Genomic DNA, 23,967 nt, shown 5'->3' with positions numbered 1-23,967 from the left:
GTCTGTGAAGAGTCTGCAGGAAAGTCCACCCTGGAGCTGTAGGCTTGGGGTCGTCAGTGGACAGGCAACGGCTCAGCCATGGGAGAGGAGGTAACCTGCACTGGCCATGCCTGGGAGCCACGGCCACACGCTCATTCTGCCTAAGAACTTGGAGATGAGGAAATACAGACACTCTTCTAAGAATGAAACAGTAATAAACAGCGGATGTGAGGAGCTAACGGTGGGAGTCAACCAAGATGTCTGTAGCCAAGGGCCCCATGAATTGAAAAGGGCTAAAACACCAATCAGAACAGCCTGGTGTAACCTCCTTTGCTTGGACCTCATTTATAGCTGTGAGGCCTGGGCTCGGTGCAGGGTACCAGCTTGAAGAAAGGTAGGTGTGCCAAGAGCATCTCAAAGAAAGCGAGCATGAGCCATGTTTGAACCATGCTCCATGCCTGGCCTTTATCAGTTACATGATCCAACCAATCTCTTTTACTGCTTTTGGCTTATTTGAATTGTGTTTCCTGATACTTTCGGTTAAAAGCATCCTAAGCTGGGGGCGCCTGGGTGACTCAGTCAGTTAAGTGTCTGACTTCGGCTCAGGTCATGATTTCACAGTTCATGAGTTTGAGTACTGAGTCAGGCTCTCTGCGGTCTGCACAGAGCCTGCTTCAGATCCTCTGTCCCCACTTCTCTCTGCCCCTCCCCTGCCCTCTCTCTCTCTCTCTCTCTCTCTCAAAAATAAATTTAAAAAAAAAAGCATCCCAAGCTGGTATCCCCAGTGAGCCTGGAAGCATGGCAGGAGGAGGTAATGAATGAGTCCCAGTAGGACACAGCTGTCGGGGAACCAGGGGACTCAAGTCTAAGGGACAGACCAGGCTTCCCAGGATCACTGCTTGCATGGGGTCTGGATCTTGGCTCCCTGTTTTCAGAACTCCAGAGTCATCAGGGATACAATTTCTGTGGCTCTTTCTTAAAACAAAATTTGTTTAACGCTTATTCATTTTTGAGACAGAGAGAGACAGAGCACAAGCGGGGGAGGGGAAGAGAGAGAGAGAGAGACACAGAATCCGAAGCAGGCTCCAGGCACCAAACGGTCGGCACAGAGCCTGATGCGGGGCTCAAACTCACAGACCGCAAGATCATGTCCTGAGCTGACATCAGACGCTCAGCCGACTGAGCCACCCAGGCACCCCTGTGGCTCTTAAGAGTGAAGAAGCATCTGGGAATGCAAGCTGGTGCAGCCACTCTGGAAAACAGTATGGAGGTTCCTCAAAAAACTAAAAATAGAACTACCCTACGACCCAGCAATTGCACTACTAGGCATTTATCCAAGGGATACAGGTGTGCTGTTTCGAAGGGACACATGCACCCCCATGTTTATAGCAGCACTATCCACAATAGTCAAAGTATGGAAAGAGTCCAAATGTCCATCGATGGATGAATGGATAAAGAAGATGTGATATATAGATACAATGGAGTATTACTCAGCAATCAAAAAGAATGAAATCTTGCCATTTGCAACTACATGGATGGAACTACAGGGTATTATGCTAAGTAAAATTAGTCAGAGAAAGACAAATATCATATGACTTCACTCATGTGAGGACTTAAGAGACAAAACAGATGAACCTAAGGGAAGGGAAACAAAAATAATATAAAAACAGGGAGGAGGACAAAACAGAAGAGACTAATAAATATGGAGAACAAACAGAAGGTTACTAGAAGGGTTGTGGGAGGGGGGATGGCCTAAATGAGTGACGGGCACTAAGGAATCTACTCTTGAAATCATTGTTGCACTACATGCTTACTAATTTGGATATAAATTTTTAAAAATAAAAAAAAAATTTTAAAAAGAAAACTAGAACCTACTAGAAATTTAAAAAAGGAGTTTATATGGGTTTGCAGTGATGAAGCAAAAAAAAAGTTCACAACTTTAATTACCAATTTTAAATTGCCAATATTTTCCTTTGTGATTTTTTGTATTTTGTCTAAAAACTACTTTTTACACCAAGGTAATAAAGTATTCTCTATATGGTTTTCTAATTAAAAAAAAAAAAGAGTGAAGAAGGATCTTTCCAAACAGACCCCAGTAAACCTGGCCCCCCGCCTCACTGGACCAAGTGGGTCACAACCTTTCCTGAAAGAATCCTGAGGCCATGACTGATTCACAGCGGCCTGGATCCCTAATGCCAAGAAAATGTAGTTATTCTTAAGCCCAACAGGCCAAACCTTGGAGCTGAGGGTGGGGGCGGACAAGGGCAGGGGACCTGAACAAAACTGAGATAGCTGCCACAGGTAAGGGAAATGGGTTTCAGGGAGGGGCCTGAGACATCCGCTAGACTAACCAACTTCACCAACACTGAATACAAGCTGGCTTCCCATTCAGACCTACCTGAGGAGAGAATAAAAACACTGCCCGTGCAAATATCCGGGCCCAAGCTGTATTTCATATTAGTAAGGTTGTTTTCATTTTCAAGCCATTTCGCTTTCAACAGATAAACCCAGAGATCTCAATGGTTCCATATAGTAAAAGTTTCTCTTCCTTTTTAAAAATTTTTTTAATGTTTATTTATTTTTGAGAGACAGACAGAGCATGAACAGAGGAGGGGCAGAGAGAGAGGGAGACACAGAATCCGAAGCAGGCTCCAGGCTCTGAGCTGTCAGCACAGAGCCCGACATGAGGCTCAAACTCACAAATGGTGAGATCGTGACCTGAGCTGAAGTCAGATGCTTAACTGACTGAGCTACCCAGGCATCCAAGTAAAAGTTTTTCTTGTCCAAACTCTAATTAGTGGCAACAATGATAGGAGTGCTCTGCTCTAGAGATGGCGGGGTCCCTGCCTCCTTCAAAGGGGCTTCGAAGGTAATCCTGGACATCAGCATTCAGCCAGAAAACGGTGGAAGAGAAGTAAAGGATCAAGAGGGAAGTTCTATGGGCCACGCCTGGAAGTGAGGTACCTTACCCCCATCCACGGTTACATGCCACACACACACAACATAACTTCAGGGAAGTCTGGGGAAGATGTTCCAACCACACGCCCCAGAGGGAGGGGAAATGCGTGTGTAAACAGTAGCCAGTCTGTGCCACAGAGGCTTCTTAGCATTCCCTGGCTACGTTCCCTGCTCCCATCCAACCTTCCCCCAGCTGCTCCCCTCACCCCATTGCAATTGCCAAAGAGACAGAAAGGAACAGAAGATGGGACAGAACACTGGAGGAAAAGAACATGTCATCTGTGAGCCAAGTAGAAAAAGAAGCAAATGAAGAAAACTAAGAATGGAAATCCAAGGACTGAAGACAAAAACCAGAAATGTGGACACACTGAGCTCAAAGAAAGGCATCCCAACAAGGGAAATGAGAACACTTAACCTGTCTTTTTTCCTCATCAGATGGTGTGGAGGGTTGAATGAGCTGGGGAAATGAAGTGCTTTGAAAATGGTGTGCTGTGCAGTCGGTTGAGCGGCCGGCTTCGGCTCAGGTCATGATCTCACGTCCGTGAGTTCGAGCCCCGCGTCGGGCTATGTGCTGACAGCTCAGAGCCTGCAGCCTGTTTCAGATTCTGTGTCTCCCTCTCTCTGATCCTCCCCCATTCATGCTCTGTCTCTCTCTGTCTCAAAAATAAATAAACGTTAAAAAAAATTAAAAAAAAAAAAGAAAATGGTGAGCTGTGGCAGCCATGGAAGATGTCACTTCGGATACCCTATCGGTTTCCTACCACCATCAGGAGCCCAGCCGGCCTGCAACATTCCCAGCAGTCCCAGCCTGCTCCCTGACTTTCTGCACTCCCAGCAGATGGAATAGCCAGGAAGGTTTGGACAACTACTCCCTACGACACCCCCAAAAAATGCCCGCATGATTCCAAAACCTCAGGTAGAGCTTCCAAAGTCAAGAGATGCCTCGAAACCCCCAAGAGGTCATGAGGGCTTACATCCCCAAGTTACAGTGTCCCTGGACCCTTTGTTCACACTAGACTGGACTGCGCTTGTACTAGAAGAAGAAAAAGAGAGAAAGAATAAATACAAGAAATCTCTTGTACAGGCGGCGGGATGGGAGGGTAGGAGGAGTGTTTCAAAAGCTTTTCTAAATTTAATTATATGTCATTTTCTAATTGTACTTCGTAATTGTGTGATTATCCCCAAGTATTTTTTCTTTAAGTAATAGAACTCATAATTACATGCTAATTGAAATGTGTAATCTCATCATTAGGATATGTAAATACATAATAGTGTGAAGATAGGTAATTAAAATTCCAGGGATGACTCTGCCATAAAAACCTGTACATGGTGCTGCTTCTTTCCCAGGAGTCTCTGTTGCAATGGGCTTTGAAATTCCACCTGGACGGGAGAGATAAGCTCCAGGACCCAGGAAACACGTAATGAGACAGTACATTTACCAACAAACATGGGCCATTGAGCAGTGAGGTTGCCTCCCTCCACACAATCATAAATACCCCAAATTCCTCTCTGGGATTTCCCATTTTCACACTCTTCCCCAGCGGGGAAGACTAGACTTTCAGAACATCTAAATATGCGCTCTCTGACAACTCTCCCTCCCCTGGCTGAATGCAGAGCTCAGAGAGGGCTAGATTGGCCATGATACTAGTCCCTAGAAACGCACAAAAGTTAGAATATATATCCCCCCTCCCCCATATTAGTCAGTGTTCTCCAGAGGAACAGTACCAGTAGAATCTACAGAGACATATGTAAGAGGAGGTTTATTCTAGGAATTAGTTAATGTGGTTACAGAGACCCTGAAGTCCCACAGTCTCCTACAAACTGGAGAAGTAGGAAAGCCAATGGTGTCATTCAGGGCAGATCTGAAGGCCTGTGCATCAGGAGCTGAAAGTTAAAGTCCTGGTCTGAGTCTGAAAGCCTGAGAACCAGGAGCCCTGATGTCCAACGGCAGGAGAAGATTCATGTCTTAGTTCAAGTAAAGAGAGTGAATCTACCCTTCCTCCACCTTTTATGTTCTATTCGAGCCCTCAACAGATGGGATGATGTCCACCCACATGGGTGAGGGTAATTTTCCTCGCTCAGTCTACCAATTCAAATGCTAATCTCTCCGGTAGGCATCCTCACAGACACACCCAGAAAAAAATGTTTTACCAGCTGTCTGGGCATTCCTTAGCCCAGTCAAGTTGACATATAAAATGAATCATCACACATCCTCTAACCCCTGACCTCCTAACCCCTGTGATGCCCCAAACCAACCACAGATCAATTATGTGAGATTTCATTCATGGGTAGAAACTGCCCCTTTAGGGAGATCCACTAACCAGGATGACTCTGGGAGAGATTTCAGCCACCTGGACGGCCCCAAGAGGGAGGCAGAGAACCAGACTGAGCCACAGCCACCAGGGGCACAGACCACGAACAACCCAGCCAAGGCGAGAGGACACTCATGTCTTCCCCTATAGGGTGACAGGTGTCCTCATGGAGTAAATTCAAAAGCTAAAGAAGCACAGATAAGGAGCACCAACAGGCAATGGGGAGGATGTGAGAACAGGCTTCCTGGAGGAAATGACATCTCAGTTCAAGCCTGAAGGCTGAGTGGAAGATGAACCCGGTAGAGGAGTCAGAGTAGACAGGGTGTGATGTAGGGGAGACAACATGCACCACAGCTGGGAGGTGAGAGTGTGGCCATTTCAGCGGGGTGTAGAGCATGAAGGAGAGGGTCAAGAGAGAAAGGATGGAGAGGAGACAGGCTGGGCTGAAGAGCCTTGGAACCTTCATTAAAGTTTGGACCCTCCTGAAGATAATGTTTCTGACTAATTTGGCCGGAAGGATGAAAAGATGGACAAATGGATGGACTGATGGAGTGATGGCAGATGGGAAGATCTTGGATATCACAGCCAAGCCTAAAGCACAGCTGGGCTCCATCAAGGCTGAGGTGTTTCATTCTTCTTCTGGTTGCCTAATCCTACAAGGCCAGTGGCAAAGCAAAGGCTACACCATTAGGCCCAGTGCTCTCTCCCCTCTGTGTGCTCATCTTGACGACATAGAGAAGGTTGTGTCATCCATCCAATACTCCTCACCTGCTCTAGTCACTTCATGTAAACACACACACACACACACACACACTCCAAGTGCCCCCACCCAACAGCACTAAAGTCCCTTGACCTCCAAGTCCCAGAGGAAGGACCCTTCCGAACCGACATTCTTTTTTTTTTTTTTTAAATGTTTGTTTATTTTTGAGAGAGACAGAGACAGAATATGAATGGGTTAGGGGCAGAGAGAGAGGGAGACAGAGAATCCAAAGCAGGCTCCAGGCCCCGAGCTGTCAGCACAGAGCCTGATGCGGGGCTCAAACTCACAAGCTGTGAGATGATGACCCGAGCCAAAGTCAGACGCTTGACCGACTGAGCCATCCAGGTGCCCCTGAGCCGACATTCTTAAACAGAGAACTTAATACCAGATACACAGATTGATTTTTTTTTGTCATCATATTAAAAAAAATGAGAATTTCAAGCAAGTTGCTATGAGGTTCAGTGGATGATCCTCAGAAATCTCAGAGGTGCCTGGCTCTACAGCCAGATGGACAAGGCAGACACTTTCCTAGGAAGTGGATCACACACTCGTCTCCAGAGTGCAGGGCCTGTTGAAGTGTGGCTTGAGTGACAGAGAGGAGGAGGGAGGGTGGCTCTCTGCAGGGAACCTAGTGGAACCCCTTGGTGACAGCTTTGGTGTAGGAGGGAAGAGGAGGGGAGATTAATGTCAGAAACTGGAAAGAAGGTAAGTGGAGCCCCTACTTGTGTGTATTTTAAGCACTTTCTCCGTATACCAGTTAGATGAGGGTTGAATTGTGACTTGACTCAGTGTCCCCAGATGCCAGCAATCTGTTACAAGACCCACTCTAATCACTGAAACTGAAGAATACTTCTTAAAAGTCCTTTTTTTCTGTCTTCTGAGATGTCTTTTTATTAACATGAAGAATTCAGCCCATGGGCACACAGAAATCCCCAAGCTGATGTTGGTGGCCTTCTTCCACCATGCTGTGCTGAAAGGCTGGGGATAAAGCATGAGAACAGAGGGATCGCCCAGCACAGATTCCAGTGCTACTCTTGAGGGGATAATAAGGACCTTCTTCCTTACATTTTCTTGGAAGCCTGGAATCTCAACTACAGTGAGGCCTCAAATGCCAGTCCTAGACAGATGGCTTAAATCTCATCCCATTTGTTCAGAAAAGTAACAGTTGCCTTGGCTTAGACATATTCTTTATCAAAGTTTCTATAATTGGCTGCCTCAGAGACACACACAATGGGACTTACATTAGTAACAATACAGCAGTGTATTAAGTTAAATTACATTTTGAAAGCCATTATCTACTTCAGAAGTCTTTCCCAATAGGTCTGGAAGATGAAGCTGGACAGCTCCCAGCTGAGTCATTACCCAGGGCCTCTCTGGTGAAATTGGTGGGGGGGGGGGGGGGGGGTAAGGTGGGGGGTAGGAGCCGATGGGACAGAGGGAATCACAAGCAACCTGAAAACAGAGCTGAGATCCTTGGACATAGCTTGTGGCCTGAGACCCTGTCATCTAGTTGTGGTCCTCTGCCTTGGGTTATTCATCTCAGCACCTGTAACTCAGAGGCCATGGCTGTGGCAGATAGGGCTTGGACTCCCGAGTCACACAGATGTGTGTGAATTCAAGCCCTGGCTTTGCCACTGAAAGTAGAGGGACATAGAGAATTTAACTTTATCTCCCTGAAATTTAGTTTATTTCAATAAAATAAAAATAGATGCACAAAGCATAAGACTATTGGGAAGATTAAATCAGATAGTGTCTTTAAGTACCTGGCACAGAATAGGTATGCAATAATGGTCTTTCCTGGGGTCCCCGTGACATAAAATATAATATACCCTGCCCTCGGGGCTCCTTCCTTGCCCTAGAAATTATCTCTGTCTAGCTGGCTAGCTCATCTCCCTCCTACTCACCCTAATAAGAAAATGGCTCGTATTTATTGAGCAATTACTAACAAAGAATCCATAAATGGTGAGTGATAAAACTGGAGGGATGGGGGGAGTGATCAGGGAATGATGTCCTAGAATCTCATAAATGAAGCCATTCATCATCTCATAGAGAATGAGATACAAGGGTTGAGTGATGGGGTGAGTGAGATTATGGAGTATAAGAGATCAAAGATTCCAAAAGCCATGCTATTTCATACCGCCTGTCTTTAAAAGTTTTAGAGACAACTGGAGAAAGAAAACATGCAAATACAAACCAGGTGCAGCCACAAGATTATGAGGTTATTATCAGCTGGGGGACCATAGAGGACTGTGTGTAGCAAATACTAGTTCAGATGGGCAATATTTAGCAATGCAAAGACTGGAGGAAACAAGTTTGAGGAAAATATATGAGGACTCAGTTATTGCGAAGATCTTCTATCTTGGTTCTGGTTCTCCCAAGAAGCTTAAATTGGACTCAGAAATGTGGATTTTAAGCCCAGCTACTCTGCTTAAAAGTTGGTGACATTGGACACATCACAACCTTCCTGAACCGTAGTTTTCTCAACTGTAAAATATGGATAAGAATATTGGTTTGGGTTCTAAGATTAAAGGAAAAAGCGATTGGTAAACAGCATACAGGTCAATGATTCCCAGGCCTACCTGAGTACTAAAATTACCTACAATAAAGGCTAAAAATACAGTTCCTGGAGGGACACAGCTCTGACTAGCAAGGGCAGAGCAGGGAACATGTTTCTTGACAGGTTGGAGGTACTTCCAGGGCTCTTGTTGACTGAATCTTGCCAGAAGCTGGCCATCATGGAGGATGGGTAAGGCAGCTTGTGGGAGTCTTTCTCCTAGCACATACAAACAAGGGTACAAACACAGAATAATTCACACTCTCCCCTTCTCAAAACCTTCAGTGGCTGCCTACTCCCTACTAAACTAAGCCTAATCTCCCTAACTGAACACGCCAGTCCCTTCATACCTACAGAAAGAGTCTGGAAAGACTCTTCTTCCACTCACCGCTCACATACTTGAGTCTGAAATGAAAATCAGCCAGCACCACTTGTTTTCTAGCCCATCTTCTCAAGCCAGTCCACCTGCTGGAATGTTCTGACCAGCCCCGTTTTAGGAGATTCCACTCAGCCTTAATTTAGAGTGGGTCTTGAGCTCTGTCCCTTCCATCATGATATCTCTAATCACCTCCAGCTGAAAGGATTCTTCTTTCCTTCTATTACTACGAATTTCATTTGTGCCTTTTGTATGATTCAGCACATCCTACACCTACACCTGTCATCCATCCTCACTATTCCTTGTAGTGAAGTTATCTGTGTCTACCACTTCCCCTGTTTGATTAAAAGCTCCTGGAGGGGCGCCTGGGTGGCTCAGTCGGTTGGGCATCCGACTTCAGCTCAGGTCACGATCTCACGGTCCGTGAGTTCGAGCCCCGCGTCGGGCTCTGGGCTGATGGCTCAGAGCCTGGAGCCTGCTTCCGATTCTGTGTCTCCCTCTCTCTCTGCCCCTCCCCTGTTCATGCTCTGTCTCTCTCTGTCCCAAAAATAAATAAACGTTAAAAAAAAATTAAAAAAAAAAAAAAAAAGCTCCTGCAGGGTAGAAACCATATCTTGTATGCCTACATTCCCTCATTCTCAACATTGTCCTGCTCAAGGTGTCTCTCCTTCCTTCCCCTAGCTCACAGGCTCCTATGCCTTCTTTAAGGTACCATTAAATGCTAATCCCACATATCCTCTGTGCACTGTATACTTGGCCCCCTACCCCACCTAGGGAGACAACACCATAGTTAGGAGCACACACTTTCAAATCTGAGTTCAAACCCCAAAACTCTATCAACTCAAAAACTGTGTAACACTGAGGAATTTATTTAACCTCTCTATGCCTGTTTCTTCACAGCACCTTTCATAGCAAATGAGTTAATATATGTAAAGCGCTGATTTAGCACATTGATGGACATATATATTCAGTGCTGAATAAATTTTAGCTTAATATCATTACTTCACTCTGAGCCCCTTGAACACAGGACTTGTGTCTTGATCTTTGTTTCCCTAGTGTCTATACAATGCCTGGTATATAGTGGGTGCTCAATATGTTTGTGAGCTGCATGAATGAATATGCCTTTACTATTCAATAAATACTGAATTAATTTATTGATTGCTTGTTGGTTGTTAGTTGGTGGGTTGGTTGGTTGATTGGATGGATGGATGGATGGATGGAGGGATGGGTGGTCAAAGAGTAGGCACTTTGTTACTGATTGGTTGCATGAGTAAGTAATTCAGTAGCTATTCAATACATGTTGGCTGGTTAGTTCACTGCTTAAAACAAATGAATGAACAAGGAAATGAATGAATAATAGGTATTTAATAAGAAGGTTGGCTGTTTGCATGGTTGAATTAACAAACAGATTTTCCACAAATAGCAGATGTTCCATAAATGTTGGCTGGTTGAGTGAATGAACAAATATCCCTAAAATATAACAACAGCCTCGAGCCAAAGCCAGAGAGGCCACAGCTAGAACATAGGAGGGGGAGAGGGGTGATAGAGGCTGCCCCCCACTAACTGCCTCAGAGATTGTTCCCTTGTGCCTGCCATCTCTGAAGCTCTCCCCCATCCCACAGCTACTTGTATATATTGCCTAGGGCTGCGGTGTGTTGCTATGGGAACCTGGGGCTGGGGAGATGACAAGAGATGGGCCACCCCAACCTTCTCCCCACTCAGCCCCAGAGGCCCCAGGGCTGGCCTCCCTGCCCCACCCCTAGTAAGGGGTGGGGGCTGCACCTTCAAGCACAGTAGAAGCAAATTCTCCATTACCTCAGTTCCCGAGGGCAGGGATGTCAGCTAATTAGTTCACACATCCTTGGCCCCATTCCTTGGCCCTGCTTTTCCCCTGAGGCAGCCCCAACAGCTCACATCTCTAGTTAATGAATTATTTTGCAACACGTCTGGAGATGCATGAACTAGAAATCTTACACAAGTTGGAAGATTTTGCCATTTCCATTAAATATGCCATTCATTTGGTGGATAATTAAATGTGCAATAATGGGCTCTAATTTCCATCTTAAATGACGTCCTAGAAGCAGCAGAAAGGGAAATGCAGGGTGTAATTTTCTGGGAAAGCCTTCGCACCCCCACCCCTAAGGCTTCTTAGCACATAGAGGAAGGGGGAATTCAGTAAAATAAAGTTGGTTTTGATCCTGTTCCACAGGTGAGTCATCTGCAATTACCCACCTTGGGGAAAGATACAAGAGCCTACAACACAATAACAAACCCCCACCCCAAAGCCCCAGGGCAGCCTGGGGACAGCCTGAAGTGGGGCAGGTGTGGTGGGGAGGAAGCATCTCTGCAGACCCCAGACCTTCCTCCTCCTGTCCATGCTTCCTACAATGTACATGTATGCTGTACATGAGCACATACATACACACGCGCACACACAGCATAGGATTCACCTTCTAACCCTAGAAGCACCAGTCTGAGCCAGCTGCAGGAAGCTGCCAGGAAGCAGGAGGGAAACCATGGAGTCCACATTAGGAATGGAGCCAGGTGAGAAGCACCCAGGGATGAGCAGCATGGGCTTTGAAATCAGACACATCTGGGTTCAAATTCAAGCTCCACCACTTGCTGTGAGAATATAGTTGAATTATTTTACCTTCCTGAGCCTCAGCTTCCTCATCTGTAAGATGGGAGTAGTCAAACCCAACTCAGAAGATAATTGTAATAGTCAAAGGAACCATGTATGGAGGTCCCCGTTCAGCCCTGGACATGGTAGCAAGCTCTCAACAAATCACATTCCCTCTTGCCCTTCTCCCCTCAGTTGGCAATGAAGGCCAGGCCTGCGGGGTCAACTCACAATTATAGAGGTCCAGGAGGCACTCACCCTCTGAGAGGTGCCCTGATTCCTCACTGCTCTCCAGCTTGCACTGGGCCCATTCCTGCCCTTCCCATTGATGAGGGAGCATAGGGCAAGCTGATAGCCAGCAAATACAGCCCCCCTGCCTCCCACCAGGTGGGACTTGTGTGTGACATCCCTCAGGCACTCCTGTCGGAACAAGAACAAAGGAAAGGAAAGAAAACAAATGGTTAACTGATAGAGATCAAAGTCCTGCAGGACAGGAGTCTCTGTCAGTTTACAAATATTTTAGTAAATTATAAGAAAAAGGCAATCTTGGGGCGCCTGGGTGGCTCAGTCGGTTAAGCGGCTGACTTCGGCTCAGGTCATGATCTCGCGGTCCGTGAGTTCGAGCCCCGCGTCGGGCTCTGTGCTGACCGCTCAGAGCCTGGAGCCTGTTTCACATTCTGTGTCTCCCTCTCTCTGACCCTCCCCCGTTCATGCTCTGTCTCTCTCTGCCTCAAAAATAAATAAATGTTAAAAAAAATTAAAAAAAAAAGAAAGAAAGAAAAAGGCAATCTTGTCCACAGCCTAATCTCCAGAAACCCATAGACTCAGTTTCCTGGAGCCCCAACATCATCCCTCAATAGTGATAAGGGAAACAAAGGCGAGAAGGAAATGGCAGGTAAAATTAAATTTCCTTATAACCTGCAGCCCATTGACAAATACTTGAGGCAAATACAGAGTATAACAGGTCTCCAGGAACCCCCTGCTGTCCTAATATTAATGCCTTACTAGAGGGAAAACAGCCTTAGCTTGACAATAGCAAGGCCCCTGGCATCTTATGAGTCTTTAGCACATAAAAATCCTTCTGGAGGCCTCCCTTTTGCCTTTACCTCCCCCAACTCCACAGTACAGAACCAGTCACTCTTCACAACCCCAGTGCAGCTCTTTCTGCCCATGCATCCTATCGCTGTGCTTCAATAAAATCACCGTTTTGCTCCAAAGACATCTCAAGAATTCTTTCTTGGCCAACAGCTCTGGACCCCCACGACTCCAAAACCCATCACCATCTCTAGGACAGCCTCAGCATTTCAGGGGGAATGGGTCTTTCAGCCTTTCTTGAGGCAGGGCTGAGATTGCAGAGAGGCTGAGGAGGGTGGAAGAAACTGGGCTCCCGATGTGAACACAAAGGTAGCACAAGGCAGCCTTTCTTGAAGCAGGGCTGTGCAGACCAGGACCAGGCCCTCCATTTTCTAGCATGGTCTGGTGAGTTCACAGACTTCCTGATCAGCCCTCAGAGGCATGCCCCCCTCATTGAATCTTCAGAGGCTGATGCCTGGAGGCATCTAACCAGGCTTCTCCCTTCCTCATGAATTTGGAGGACTCAATGGCAGAGCTGTCCCTGGCTGGAGCCTCCCAGTTCCTGGGTCTCTCCTTAGCTTGGCAGAGCCTCTGAGTGTGGATGAGGGTGCCAGGTTGGGGCTGAGGGCAATAAATCAGGCTGTCCCCTGCTCCTCTGACTGGTCTCCACTCTGGGCATCTGGAAAGGAGATAAGTGAACAACTCTGAGGACACATCCCAGGGCATCTCAGAATCTGAGTCCAGAAAATGGATGCATAATAGCCTACCTGGAAGTAGGCTTGGGGAAGAGGTAGAGCGAAGACAAAACGAAACCAAAACAACAAACAAAAAAACACAAAAAAACCCGGTTGACTCAAAGCAGACGCTTCACTCAAAAAAGTAGATACTGGTGAATGTGTGCTGGGCATTTATGATGTGAGAGCAGAGACTAGAATGGAAAGGAACCCCAGAAGACAGTTCCCAACTACAGGATCTGGGGCCTATTCAGTGAGGTGAAGGAGGTGGCCTGTGACTCCCTGAAGCCCCTCAGGGACTACCCCAAAGTCTTTCCATTTATTTATTCTTTCAAGTTCTCACTCTTTGCTTACTCAATTACTCAACTAATATTTCTGGACTGTCAACTTTACACAGAGCAGACTATTCATATGATAAATGTCACAGGTTTTAGGGACAGACAGACCTCGGTTGAGTCCCTGTTCTGTCGTTACTGGCTTTAAGACACTGGTAAGTTACTGAAGTCCCTGGGCCTCAGTTCCTACATCTCTAGAACAGGATTGTTGTGAAGGTTAATGAGGCAGTACCCACAAAGTGCTTAACGTGACGGCAGGCACATAGTTTTGTGTGAACTTAAAAAATTAGTCATTGCTGTTATTATGAAGGCAATATGCTAACACCCTGAGATGTTCAACACATGATTATCTCCTTGGAAAATCAGTGCATAAAATACACTATATAAAATTACGTCCCTAAGGAAAAGTGTATTCTGTCCTTTTCATTGCCTACGGCATGCCTGATAAGGTTTTGCACATAATAGGAATTCAGAAGCTATTTGATAAATGGAGTTAAATTCCTTAATGACCAAGGATGAACCATTTCGCCGGCTTGTCATAGAGAATATTATTACCTCATATAGGACCATTGGGCTGGAGAGGTGGCCATTTAAGTTGGGGCAATGACACAGACCCAAATTTAGACCAGTCATGAAATCTAGGCCTGAACAGTCTCCAGAGTTTGCCTTCATGATGTTTCATTTGAATTTTTCTTACAGAAATAGGACATAAAACATTACATATAGGCTGCCAGGAATTAGCATTACAACATTCATCTCTTATGTTTTGTGTAATATTTAACCCTTCCTCCCATCAGTGATGCTAATGTGCAAAGCAATTTTAGTTTGTGAAGAGGGAGAGAGAGGTTTGAGGGGGTCCAGGAAGAATTCATAAAATCATAGGGCATGACACAAATCTGGAAACTCCTCCCATAATACAAGACCAAGAGGGCAGAAGGAACTTAAGAAATCACCCTCATTCTTCCTGCTCATCTGACAGATGGTCCCAGGTGGCTCCAAGAGTTGGCCAAGGCCACTGGGACAAAGTGTAGTCGCCTGACTCCACTTCGATGATCTTCCCACTACACCTGTCTGTCATGTTCCCTGAACAAGAAATCATCAGAGACAAGCAGATGACTGCTTTCCTTCCCAAGCAGGCCAGAGGGACCACAAGAGCATCACTTAGCAAGAGAGCCAAACACAGTTCTTGATAAGAAAGAAGGCAATGTGGTGATGTAGCCATGTTCAAACGGATCCCGGTTCTTCTTTGCCCCCCAACCACCACCCTCTACCCTGCTTTTGAAGAGACGGATGTTGGTAAGCAAGTTTACATCTGCTACTAAGCCAGCTGTTCAGGGGACTTCATCCTAGACCCAATTAGAACGGACACCTGCTTTTAATAACGAAAACAATCTGAGGATATTTAAGTTAGTCACAGTTCAGTTGTCACATTTGGGGGGAGAAAAAGCAGGATGAGCCTGAGGGATGGCCCTAAGGAAGGGATAATGGCTGCTGGGCCAGGCTCTTCAAAGGCCCTCTTCCACATGAAACCAAACTCAGGAAAATCCGCGGAGACCCCATCTGCCCTCTCTTCCCAGCCCTGGTCCACCAAGAAGACACAGGAGAGCAATGTGCATCAGTGGAAGTGGACAGGCTGGGGGCCAGGGAGAAAAGGACATTGAAGGGCCTGGGAGCTACCTGTGGACCCAGCCCCTGCCTGCCCACCCACTCAGGGTCCCGTTCCCTCCCCCTGCCCTCACACACAGTCCACTCCTTCTTCACTCTGCCTCGTTCTCCCTGATAACCATTGCAAAGTCTCAAGTGACAAGTGAGGGACCCTCATCATTTTATATCCAGAGCCTGATACAGGTCCTGGTGTGCAGTAAGCACGTATTAAATAAGTGTTAAATAACCGATAACCTTCAAGCGTCGGCATTTGTTTCCTTACAACATTATAGTTTAATTCTATCATATCCGTCCTTCACTTAGGTATTTATTACCTTTCAGATGTAGGTGGCTATGAGCACCATTTCACAGATGGAAAACTGGAGTTTGAGCCAGTGAGGAGGACCTGCCCAGGATTACCAGGTAGCCAGAGAAGCCGGGAAGCCAGTAGGCCTTACGCCCTGTACTCTTTCTGCCACGTGAGGAGCCTCTTCTGCCCAGAGTCGTTCCACAGGTATTAGCATTTAAAAGAGAACCCCCGCCCACAGCCCAGGACCTACCTTGGGGCCATGCACATTGTCAGAGCTCATTAGCTAAAACAAACCAAACTTGGAGACTATTCTCCAAGCTGGAGCCTGCTTGGGGGGCCGGGGGGAGGTGACCTAAGCCTAGTGGTGGAGGTAGGCGCTGCCACATAGGTGGTGGTGATAGGAAGCGGCAAGAACACAGAATAATAAAGCAATCTCAGATAGTCACAAGAGCTGCAAAGATGGTCACAAATGGGGGATTTTAGGGGAAAAATACAGGACCAAATGCATCAGTGGACTCAAGGACTGAGCTGTATGAGTCACATGCTAAGTGCTCAGAGACTCAGGGAAGGGAGAAACTAGGGTAAACAGTGTCTGAGACGCTTCATGGAAGTGGAGGGCCTTAAGAAAGCTTAGAGTCTGCTTAAGTGAAGGGTGCAGGAGCTGGGTCTTCCCAGTGTGAAATCCAGAACAGGGAAAGGAAAGCAAGGATGCATTTATGGAGCGATTGTTATGTGTCTGGCACCATGCCAGATGCCGTCACATCCATTAACAGCTCATTCCACAGAAGAGAGAGTAAGCACAACATGAGGGAACGGGGATGGGAAGAGACCAGACTACAGCAGAGGGCCCAAGTAGGAGGGGAATGAATAAGGAATGAGAGGTGGGGGCAGAGGAGCTCAGGTTAAGGAGGACCTGGCATGCTGGGCTGGGAACACATCCCTGACTTCCCATGGCCTTGCTACAACACTGCGTCATGATTGTTCAGTAACGTCAGCTAAGCCATGAGCAGTTTAAGAGCAGAGAAGGTTTCATATCTCACTGCAGTGGTTCCCAGACTGTAGCATGCATCTGAGGCACCGGGAGGGGTTATGCAAACAAGTTCCCAGTCTCACAAATGGCCCTCCTGATGCTTGCTTCCTGGTCAATCCCCTGTGGGCTTTCCTCCCACACTGAGTAGATCTGACTTGTGGGACCAAGGGGCTATTGTGGGAGTGAAGGTGTGTGGCTTCTGAGATGAGATTACAAAAGAAATTACAGCTTGTCGCTTTTTCTCTTAGGCTGCTCCAGCCACCATGTTGTGAGGACACTCAAGCAACGCTGAGGAGAGGTGCACAGGGGTTGGAACTGAAGCCTCCAGCCAGCAACCAACACCAATGTGCCAGCGATGTGAATGGGCCACCTCGGAGGCAGGCCCTCCAGTCCTACTTCAAGCCTCCTGACTGCACTCCCAGCCGCTCCATGATAGATCCTAAGCCAGAAGCTCCAGAAACTAGGAGGGATAAGAGATGGTTATTATTGATTTAGGCCACTAAATTTTGGAATCATTTGTTAGGCATCCATAGGTAACTAACACACCAGATGGTGCGGATGTGGCTGGCCCAGAGACCACACTTAAAGAATGGCTGTGCTATTTTAACCTTTGTACCTAGCATGTGCCTGGCACACAGGATGCACTTAATAAATGTGTTTTTTTTAATGTTTATTTATTTTTGAGCAAGAGAGAGAATGCAAGTAGGATACAGGGTGGGGTGGGGTGGGGGGAACAGAGGATCCAAAGGGGCTCTGTGCCAACAGCAATGAGCCCAATGCAGGGCGCAAACTCACGAACTGTGAGATCATAACCTGAGCCAGTCCAATGCTCAACTGACTGATCCATCCAGGTGCCCCAATAAATATTTTTTAATTGATTAATTAATGAGTAAGTATCATATGAATGGATAAAGGTGAGAGACCTACAGCTATGAGTACTGGGGGGCCATACAGTTGGTGAATGTTAGGACATGGGAAATATTTGGGGATGTTTGCTGAGAAAGGTCTGTAGAACCGTGGTTTGCCGAAGGGCCCTGCTGGCAAAATTGCCATCTTAGTGTGCAATCTCCACTCTGGTTTCTAATGCCTCTGACCAGGGGCTTGGCAGGCAAGGGAGCCTAGGCCTGGAAACTGGTCTCTCTACTTCTCCTTCCAGCCAACAGAAGACCTGCCAATCCACCCCTGCATTTTTACCTCCATCAGAGATCTTCCAGCCCTCTCCCTGTTCTCCTTTGTCAGCCCTCATGCTCCCATTCTGCCAGCCCCCACCTTTTTTCTTCCAACAGCTTCACCTTCCTCTATAAGCCCACTGGGGAAATTCCAGCCTCCTCTGCTGCTGGCCCCATGATGACTGTTTTATCCCATTTACATTATTCCTACAAAGCAATTCACAGTACAATGCCCCAAGTATTTACCAAGCACCAGCTGTCTGTGCTGGCCAGCACTAGACTGAATATACAAAGAAAAATAAAACCTATTTACAAGTGAAAGATTTCCATTAAAGACTTCAGAGCACCCAGGACCAGCATATCTGTTTCAGCTAAAATCCCTCCATGCCAAACTCCAATCTCCCCACCCGCCTCCACATTCACCACAGCCACCTCTGTGGGACTAGTGTGGGTATGGGGGTTGTGACCACCAGCCTACGCTATGCATCACCTCCTTAGTGGCAGAAACATGTAGAAAAGTGCTAAACATGAGCATCTCTATCAGAGGGGACCTTTCACCACAACCCTAGCCCAGGACAAATCCTCTGCTCCTCCAGATATTTGATTACTGCATTTGTAACTAGCCTGGAGTCTCTGGAAGAAAACTGGCTTTGCTTTGATGTTTTTCCAGCTCTCTCCCTCTTGCTCCATTGGTTTCAGTCACTCTGCAAGGTCTTCAGACTTGTTTGTCTTCCCTTGCATTCTGGCTCAAAGTGTTTGTGCAGCAATACTCAGGATTCAGTTGGGATTTCTGAAAAACACAGTATCTGATATGCTATAGAAGACTGGGGCTGTCTAGCCCACTTCTAGGCAGAGCTTGAGATACTGAGCCATTTATTTTTAGCATTGTTATGGTCAGGGTTAAGTGGGCCCATCCAAACCCCCTTCTCCCCTTTGGGTCTCAGAGGTCGCTTCCCAGGATGCCTAGAGCCTTCAAGACAAGTGTAGTAAGCTTAAGGGGAGGGAGTTGAGCCCAGCCTCAAGTGCCACCCTCTCCTAAGCCTTTGCCATAGGAGCTCTACAGTTGTTCGATGATACAAGTAAACTTCTAGAGAAACTCTCAGTCCACATGAGGAAGTGGGCCACATGCTCCCACAAAGGATACAGACCACCAGTGTCAACTCAGGCAATGTCCACCCCAGAGCCCTACCTATTGGGGCTCTCAGAGTCTGACTTCCAGCCCCTTCCCTGAGGCTGCTTTCTATAATGAAAGCACCTCATACCTAGCAAGCCGGAATCAGAATGTTTGATCCTCCCCTCTATCTGTACACATTCATTAATATCACCACCAGTATCAGAAAGTCTTGAAGAAGTGGGAAGCTATCCAGATCCTGGTGGGCACAAGCTTTCCAAAACCCTACTGTTCGCTTGAAACTTCAAATGCCATCGTTGTCAACCCATCAGTTGTTTTCCTTGAACTGGCAGATTCCCTCTGTTCATTTTTAAATGTCTGCAAAATATCAAATCTGAATAATCATAGTTTTTCTATCAATACATCTCACAAGTAAAATGACATTCTAGGGAAAAAGTGGCTAGTTCAGCTTGCAACTCGGTCATATGAGTGCTTTTCCTAAAGACATCCTCTGTATTTCAGTATGCAGCAGAAGGGCTGTAGGGGGGCTCCACGCAGACCTAAAAAAGACATACATGTCTTGTCTCAAAAGCCAAGATTTAATAAAACTAGTACTCTATTGCTTCATCAAATATACGCTTCAGTGAAACTGGATTTTTTAAAATGTCTGTGGTAGTGAAAAATATGGTGGAAAACCACTAGAACAGTTTGGTGGCATTGCCTTCATCTGTGCCAAGGCACCAGCAGTTTTGCCCACCATCATTTTCGCAGTGTCAACACTAAGGAAGGGGCAAATGAAATCTTAGTATTATCATGAAAAGAGTTTTAACCATACAGATAGCCTGAAGGAGTCTCAGACCCCAGGGGTCCTCAGACAATACCCTGAGTACTACTGGCCTAGAGCAAAACTGATCAGCTAGGGAATCAGATTCCCTCTCAGAAATTTTCTAAACCAAGAAACACTTAACCAACAAGGTGGCTCGTAGGGAAAAGTGAACTTGAGAAGGTAGCACCCTTAGATCAGAACCAGCAGGGCCCCTGTCCTGGATTGGCCTCCCACCTCAGGGGAGGCTAGTACTTTCTCTCTGATGCCTAGTAGCATCAGACTAAGGAGACTATCAGTATCATCTAGAAGGGGCACCCCAAGCCTGGATGAGGACCTGCAAAGGCCCTGTTTTATTTCTTTCCTTTGGGGAGCTCACAGACCCTCTACCTCATATGTGGGATTAACCAGATTCCCTGAGAGCCCTGGGGCTCACAGCAATGTGGTTGTCACAGGCCCTCATAGGTGGGTCCTGATTCTAGGAGGGCAGCTTGGCAAGAGGATTGCTTCTGCTGGCCAATGCAAAGTATTTCTTTCAAGGGATTACACAAGGTCAGGAAACCAGGATGGTATTGTCACATTTCTTTTGGTGACACTCACTCATGTCAGACACAAGATGAATTCAGGACTTTGGGCTACCAAAGGTTCACTATCAATCTTTGGGCTCATGTATCAGGTGTTCATCCATGGTGCTCCCTTCAGTCTACAGCACCCAAGGACAGTGGAGACACCCATGCTCCCCCACCATCTGTAGTACTTCTGCTTTCTGTGGGCTCCATGCCACATGTCAGATGATCCTCTGGGGATGGTCAGGCCATCTCCTCCAAGGGCTTTAGAGATCATGGTTCCACAATGCCAATAGGCCCTTATGATCAATGTCTTCTCTTGATTCTGATAGATGTGATGACATCATATTCTTCCAGGTTAGTCTTTAACTGTCTAAAACAAGGGACTTTCCTTCTTCCTCCACCTGTGTGTCCTTCATCTATCCTCCCTGCAGATGGCAGTGTATAGAGTACTACAGTGGAGTCAACATTGAAAGAAATCATATTCTAAAGTGTCCGAAAAAGTCAAAACAAGACTTAATTAGGAATGTCTTAAATTCACCTTCATTTTTTTTTTTAAGGATACTTTTTCTGGATATAAACTTCTTGGTTGACAGTCTTTCTATCAGAACTTTGAACATGTAATCCCACTTCCTCCTGGCCTCCATGGGTTCTCATGAGAAGTCAGCTGTTAACCTCATGGAGGATCCTTTGTATTTTTATTTATTTATTCTTTTTTTTATTGGAGGATCCTTTGTAAATGATGAGTTACTTCCCTCTTGCTGCTTTCAAAATTCTCTGCCTTTGGCTTTTCTAATTTTGACTATAATGTGTCTTGGAGTGAATCTCTTTGAGTTTGTCTTCCTTGGAGTTTGTCAAGCTTTTATATGTATAGATTAGTGTTTTTAATCAAAATTGTTAAGTTTTTAGCCATTATTCCTTCAGATTTTCTCTCTGTCCTTTTCTCTAACTCCTTTCCTTCTGGGACTCCCATTATTTATATGTTGGTAACTTGATGGTGTCCTACATGTCTGAGCTCTGAGTTGGGTTAAACAAAGGCAAGCCTTGAGAATGGCTCTCTTCCAGGGAGCATCCATACAACTCAAATAAAGCTCTTCTCTGAGTATAGGGTTTTTTGGAGAGTCCAAGCCCATTCTTCCCTTTTTGGCAGCTATTAAGCTGCTAATTTTCACATAAACCATAGTTGTGAGGCTGCTCGTTTCCAAGGTTGCTGTGGAGCAAGGGAGAGGGGAATGGGAATAGGGCAAGCTAAAATACTATGAAAACATGATGTTCTTGCTGACATTTGGCCATTTCTTGAGTGAATGATCCTCAAATTGTTGTATATTGTGGTCAAATTCCAGCATTCTAGGAAAGTTGATTTTGACTATTTTTGCCAGTGTTCTCATTGCTTTAATGAAGAAGATTTTTGGAGGACCCTCTTCCACCATTGTTATAAGTGCTTTAAATTGTTTACCTACACAAGGGCCCTGAACACCCTCCCAGTAGCCCTATCTGAAAGATTGTCAATGAGGCAGAATTTGAGCCATGGCTCAAGCCAAAGTTATAAGGAAACAGAAACTACATAAGATGAGGAAAAGCAAGCAGAAGCTATAAACTGGATGGAAAAAAAAACCAAAACATATTGGGGAAGCATATATTAGTTGGAAGAGAGCAGAGTTAAGAGCAGATGCCCAGAGTTGCTGAGTCACTTAGTGGCCAAACATTAGAGGAAATGCACACGAATTTCTGTGGCTGATATCCCTTCAGACACCTTGAAATCAGAACCGCCTATCTGTTCCTGCTCTTCCTGAGATCTGGTCTGCCTCTCTTGGGATCTTTAAAATAAAGTTCCTATAGAATGAAGTAATTCGAGAGAGTACCTGTTCCTTCGAACCAAAAGAGGCAAATAAAACAGGCAGACAGAGAGAAAGGAAGGAAATTCCGGGCTCAGAACTCAGCATATGTGATGGCACAGCCAAGTCATAAAACAGCCTGGAATGTTTGAAAAGATGAAAATGAGAGCCAGAAAAGAGGAAAAGGCTGAGAAGCAGGAGAAAAGAAACAGTCAGGAGGACAAGGATTGCATTTTGTGGTGGTTAAAGTTGATGCTAAAGGAACCTGGAAAATGTCTGCTACAGTTTCTATGAGGAGAGGGCAGTGCACAGCTTTATATCTTGGATTTCCAAGAGTATTCCAGGGTTTGGTTCTCCCTAAGTTGGGTTAACACCCAGAGAATCCAGACCAAAAAGGGCCTGTCCTTTCAATCAGAAATTCTCAAAACGTGCTGCCAGGACCAGCAGCATCAGCACCACGCAGGAATTTTCTAGAAATACAAGTTCTCAAGCCCCACCCTAATCCTACAGAATCAGAAACTCTGGTGGTGGGGCCTAACAGTCTGCATTTAACAATCCCTCCAGGTGATTTGGATACATGCTAAAGAACTACAGGTCTGTGAGCGGAGAGAGGTCTATGGACCCAGGAAAGAGAAGCCCAAGTAGAATTAGAGAAACACATGTACGCGGAACTCGATGAAGAGAAACATTCACGCTTCATGAGCCCTGCATGTGGCCAGGACTGAGGAGGCCTCACTTCTGGTCACAGGAATCTGCATCCCCATCACTGGTTTGGGGTGGAAATGTGGAGGAAGGAGATAGAGGGGAGTATTGCATGTGCTAAGGGCAGTAAACTTGAGCCACTTCAGTGACTGGAGGAATCCAGAATATCCTAGATCCAGACTTATTTTAGCATTATTTTAGGTTCCCACTTTAGTTTTCCAGCTGATTAGAGCTACACTGTGCTGACTTCAACATAAACTCAATATTGTAGAAGTAGAAGAGTGATCGTCCTCCCCCAGGTTATGTCTCTTATCCCCTTAATCTGGGACTAGAATGTTCAGGACTGACTTGGTCAATTCTGAGATGGTTCTACCTGTACTCCTACCTCAATGGTAGGCCTTGGTGCAAAGCCAGCTCATTCCTCAGCCTTCAGCAGCTTTGACCAGAGAGTTTATTGATCCTCAACATTAGAATCAATAAGAGAACTTTCAAAAAAATTTGTTTAAGTCTGACCCTGAGCCTGGGAGCAACTGAATCAGAATTTCTGGAATGGGTTGGTATTTTGAGGGTGATTGCCACGGCAACTCTAACACACATCCAGTGTGGAGAACCAGTGATGACTGCAGTTTCCTTGTGAATCCCATCCTCCTGCCCCATAGAAGGAGCACCCTGGGGTGCTGGGAATCTCAAAGGGTCAAGAGATGGAGTGAGGGAAGAAGGTGGACCTGCATTCTGCTAGAGGGTGTGTGTGCCCGACCCAGGGGTTCTGACACCATCCTGAGGATGCCGGACAGCTGCAGACAGACCTGAGATGGCCCCGTGTACGTCTGGAAAAGTCACAGTGTGGTGGTGATGCAGTGGGAGGACCAGGTGTGGAGGACTGGAGCCGAAAGCCTGAGGGGAGATGCTGAGAGTGTGAAGGAAGGGGCCACGAAGGAGGAGGAAGAGGAAGATGATCTGAAGGAGGCCGGGTTCACGGAACTCTGCGGATTGATGAGGGAGGATCAGGGATAACCCCGGGTTTCTGGCTTAGGCGCTGGCTGCAGGATGATTCCATTCACTGAGCTGGATATAG

The 23,967-nt window shown here is 46.2% G+C and overlaps 1 protein-coding gene across 8 annotated transcripts in view; it reads right to left on the bottom strand.

Moving 5' to 3' along the window:
* Positions 1-23,967, bottom strand: part of TMPRSS5 (transmembrane serine protease 5) — a 92,314-nt gene that overhangs the window by 22,718 nt on the left and 45,629 nt on the right. Inside the window, exon 13 of one of the 8 annotated variants that reach the window (XM_053900486.1) lies at positions 11,818-11,979. The exons of 6 other annotated variants lie outside the window; for them this stretch is intronic. In XM_053900486.1, coding sequence (XP_053756461.1) covers positions 11,818-11,979 — 162 coding nt within the window. Of the gene's footprint in view, positions 1-11,817; positions 11,980-23,967 lie in introns of those variants that run through there. One more of the 8 variants, XR_002085768.2, reaches the window with a different exon arrangement.

This window comes from Panthera pardus, unplaced genomic scaffold (genome assembly GCF_024362965.1).
Source record: "Panthera pardus isolate Hobbes unplaced genomic scaffold, ASM2436296v1 HiC_scaffold_12, whole genome shotgun sequence".
Classification (NCBI taxonomy): Eukaryota; Metazoa; Chordata; class Mammalia; order Carnivora; family Felidae; genus Panthera; species Panthera pardus.
This window is presented reverse-complemented; position numbering and strand designations above follow the sequence as displayed.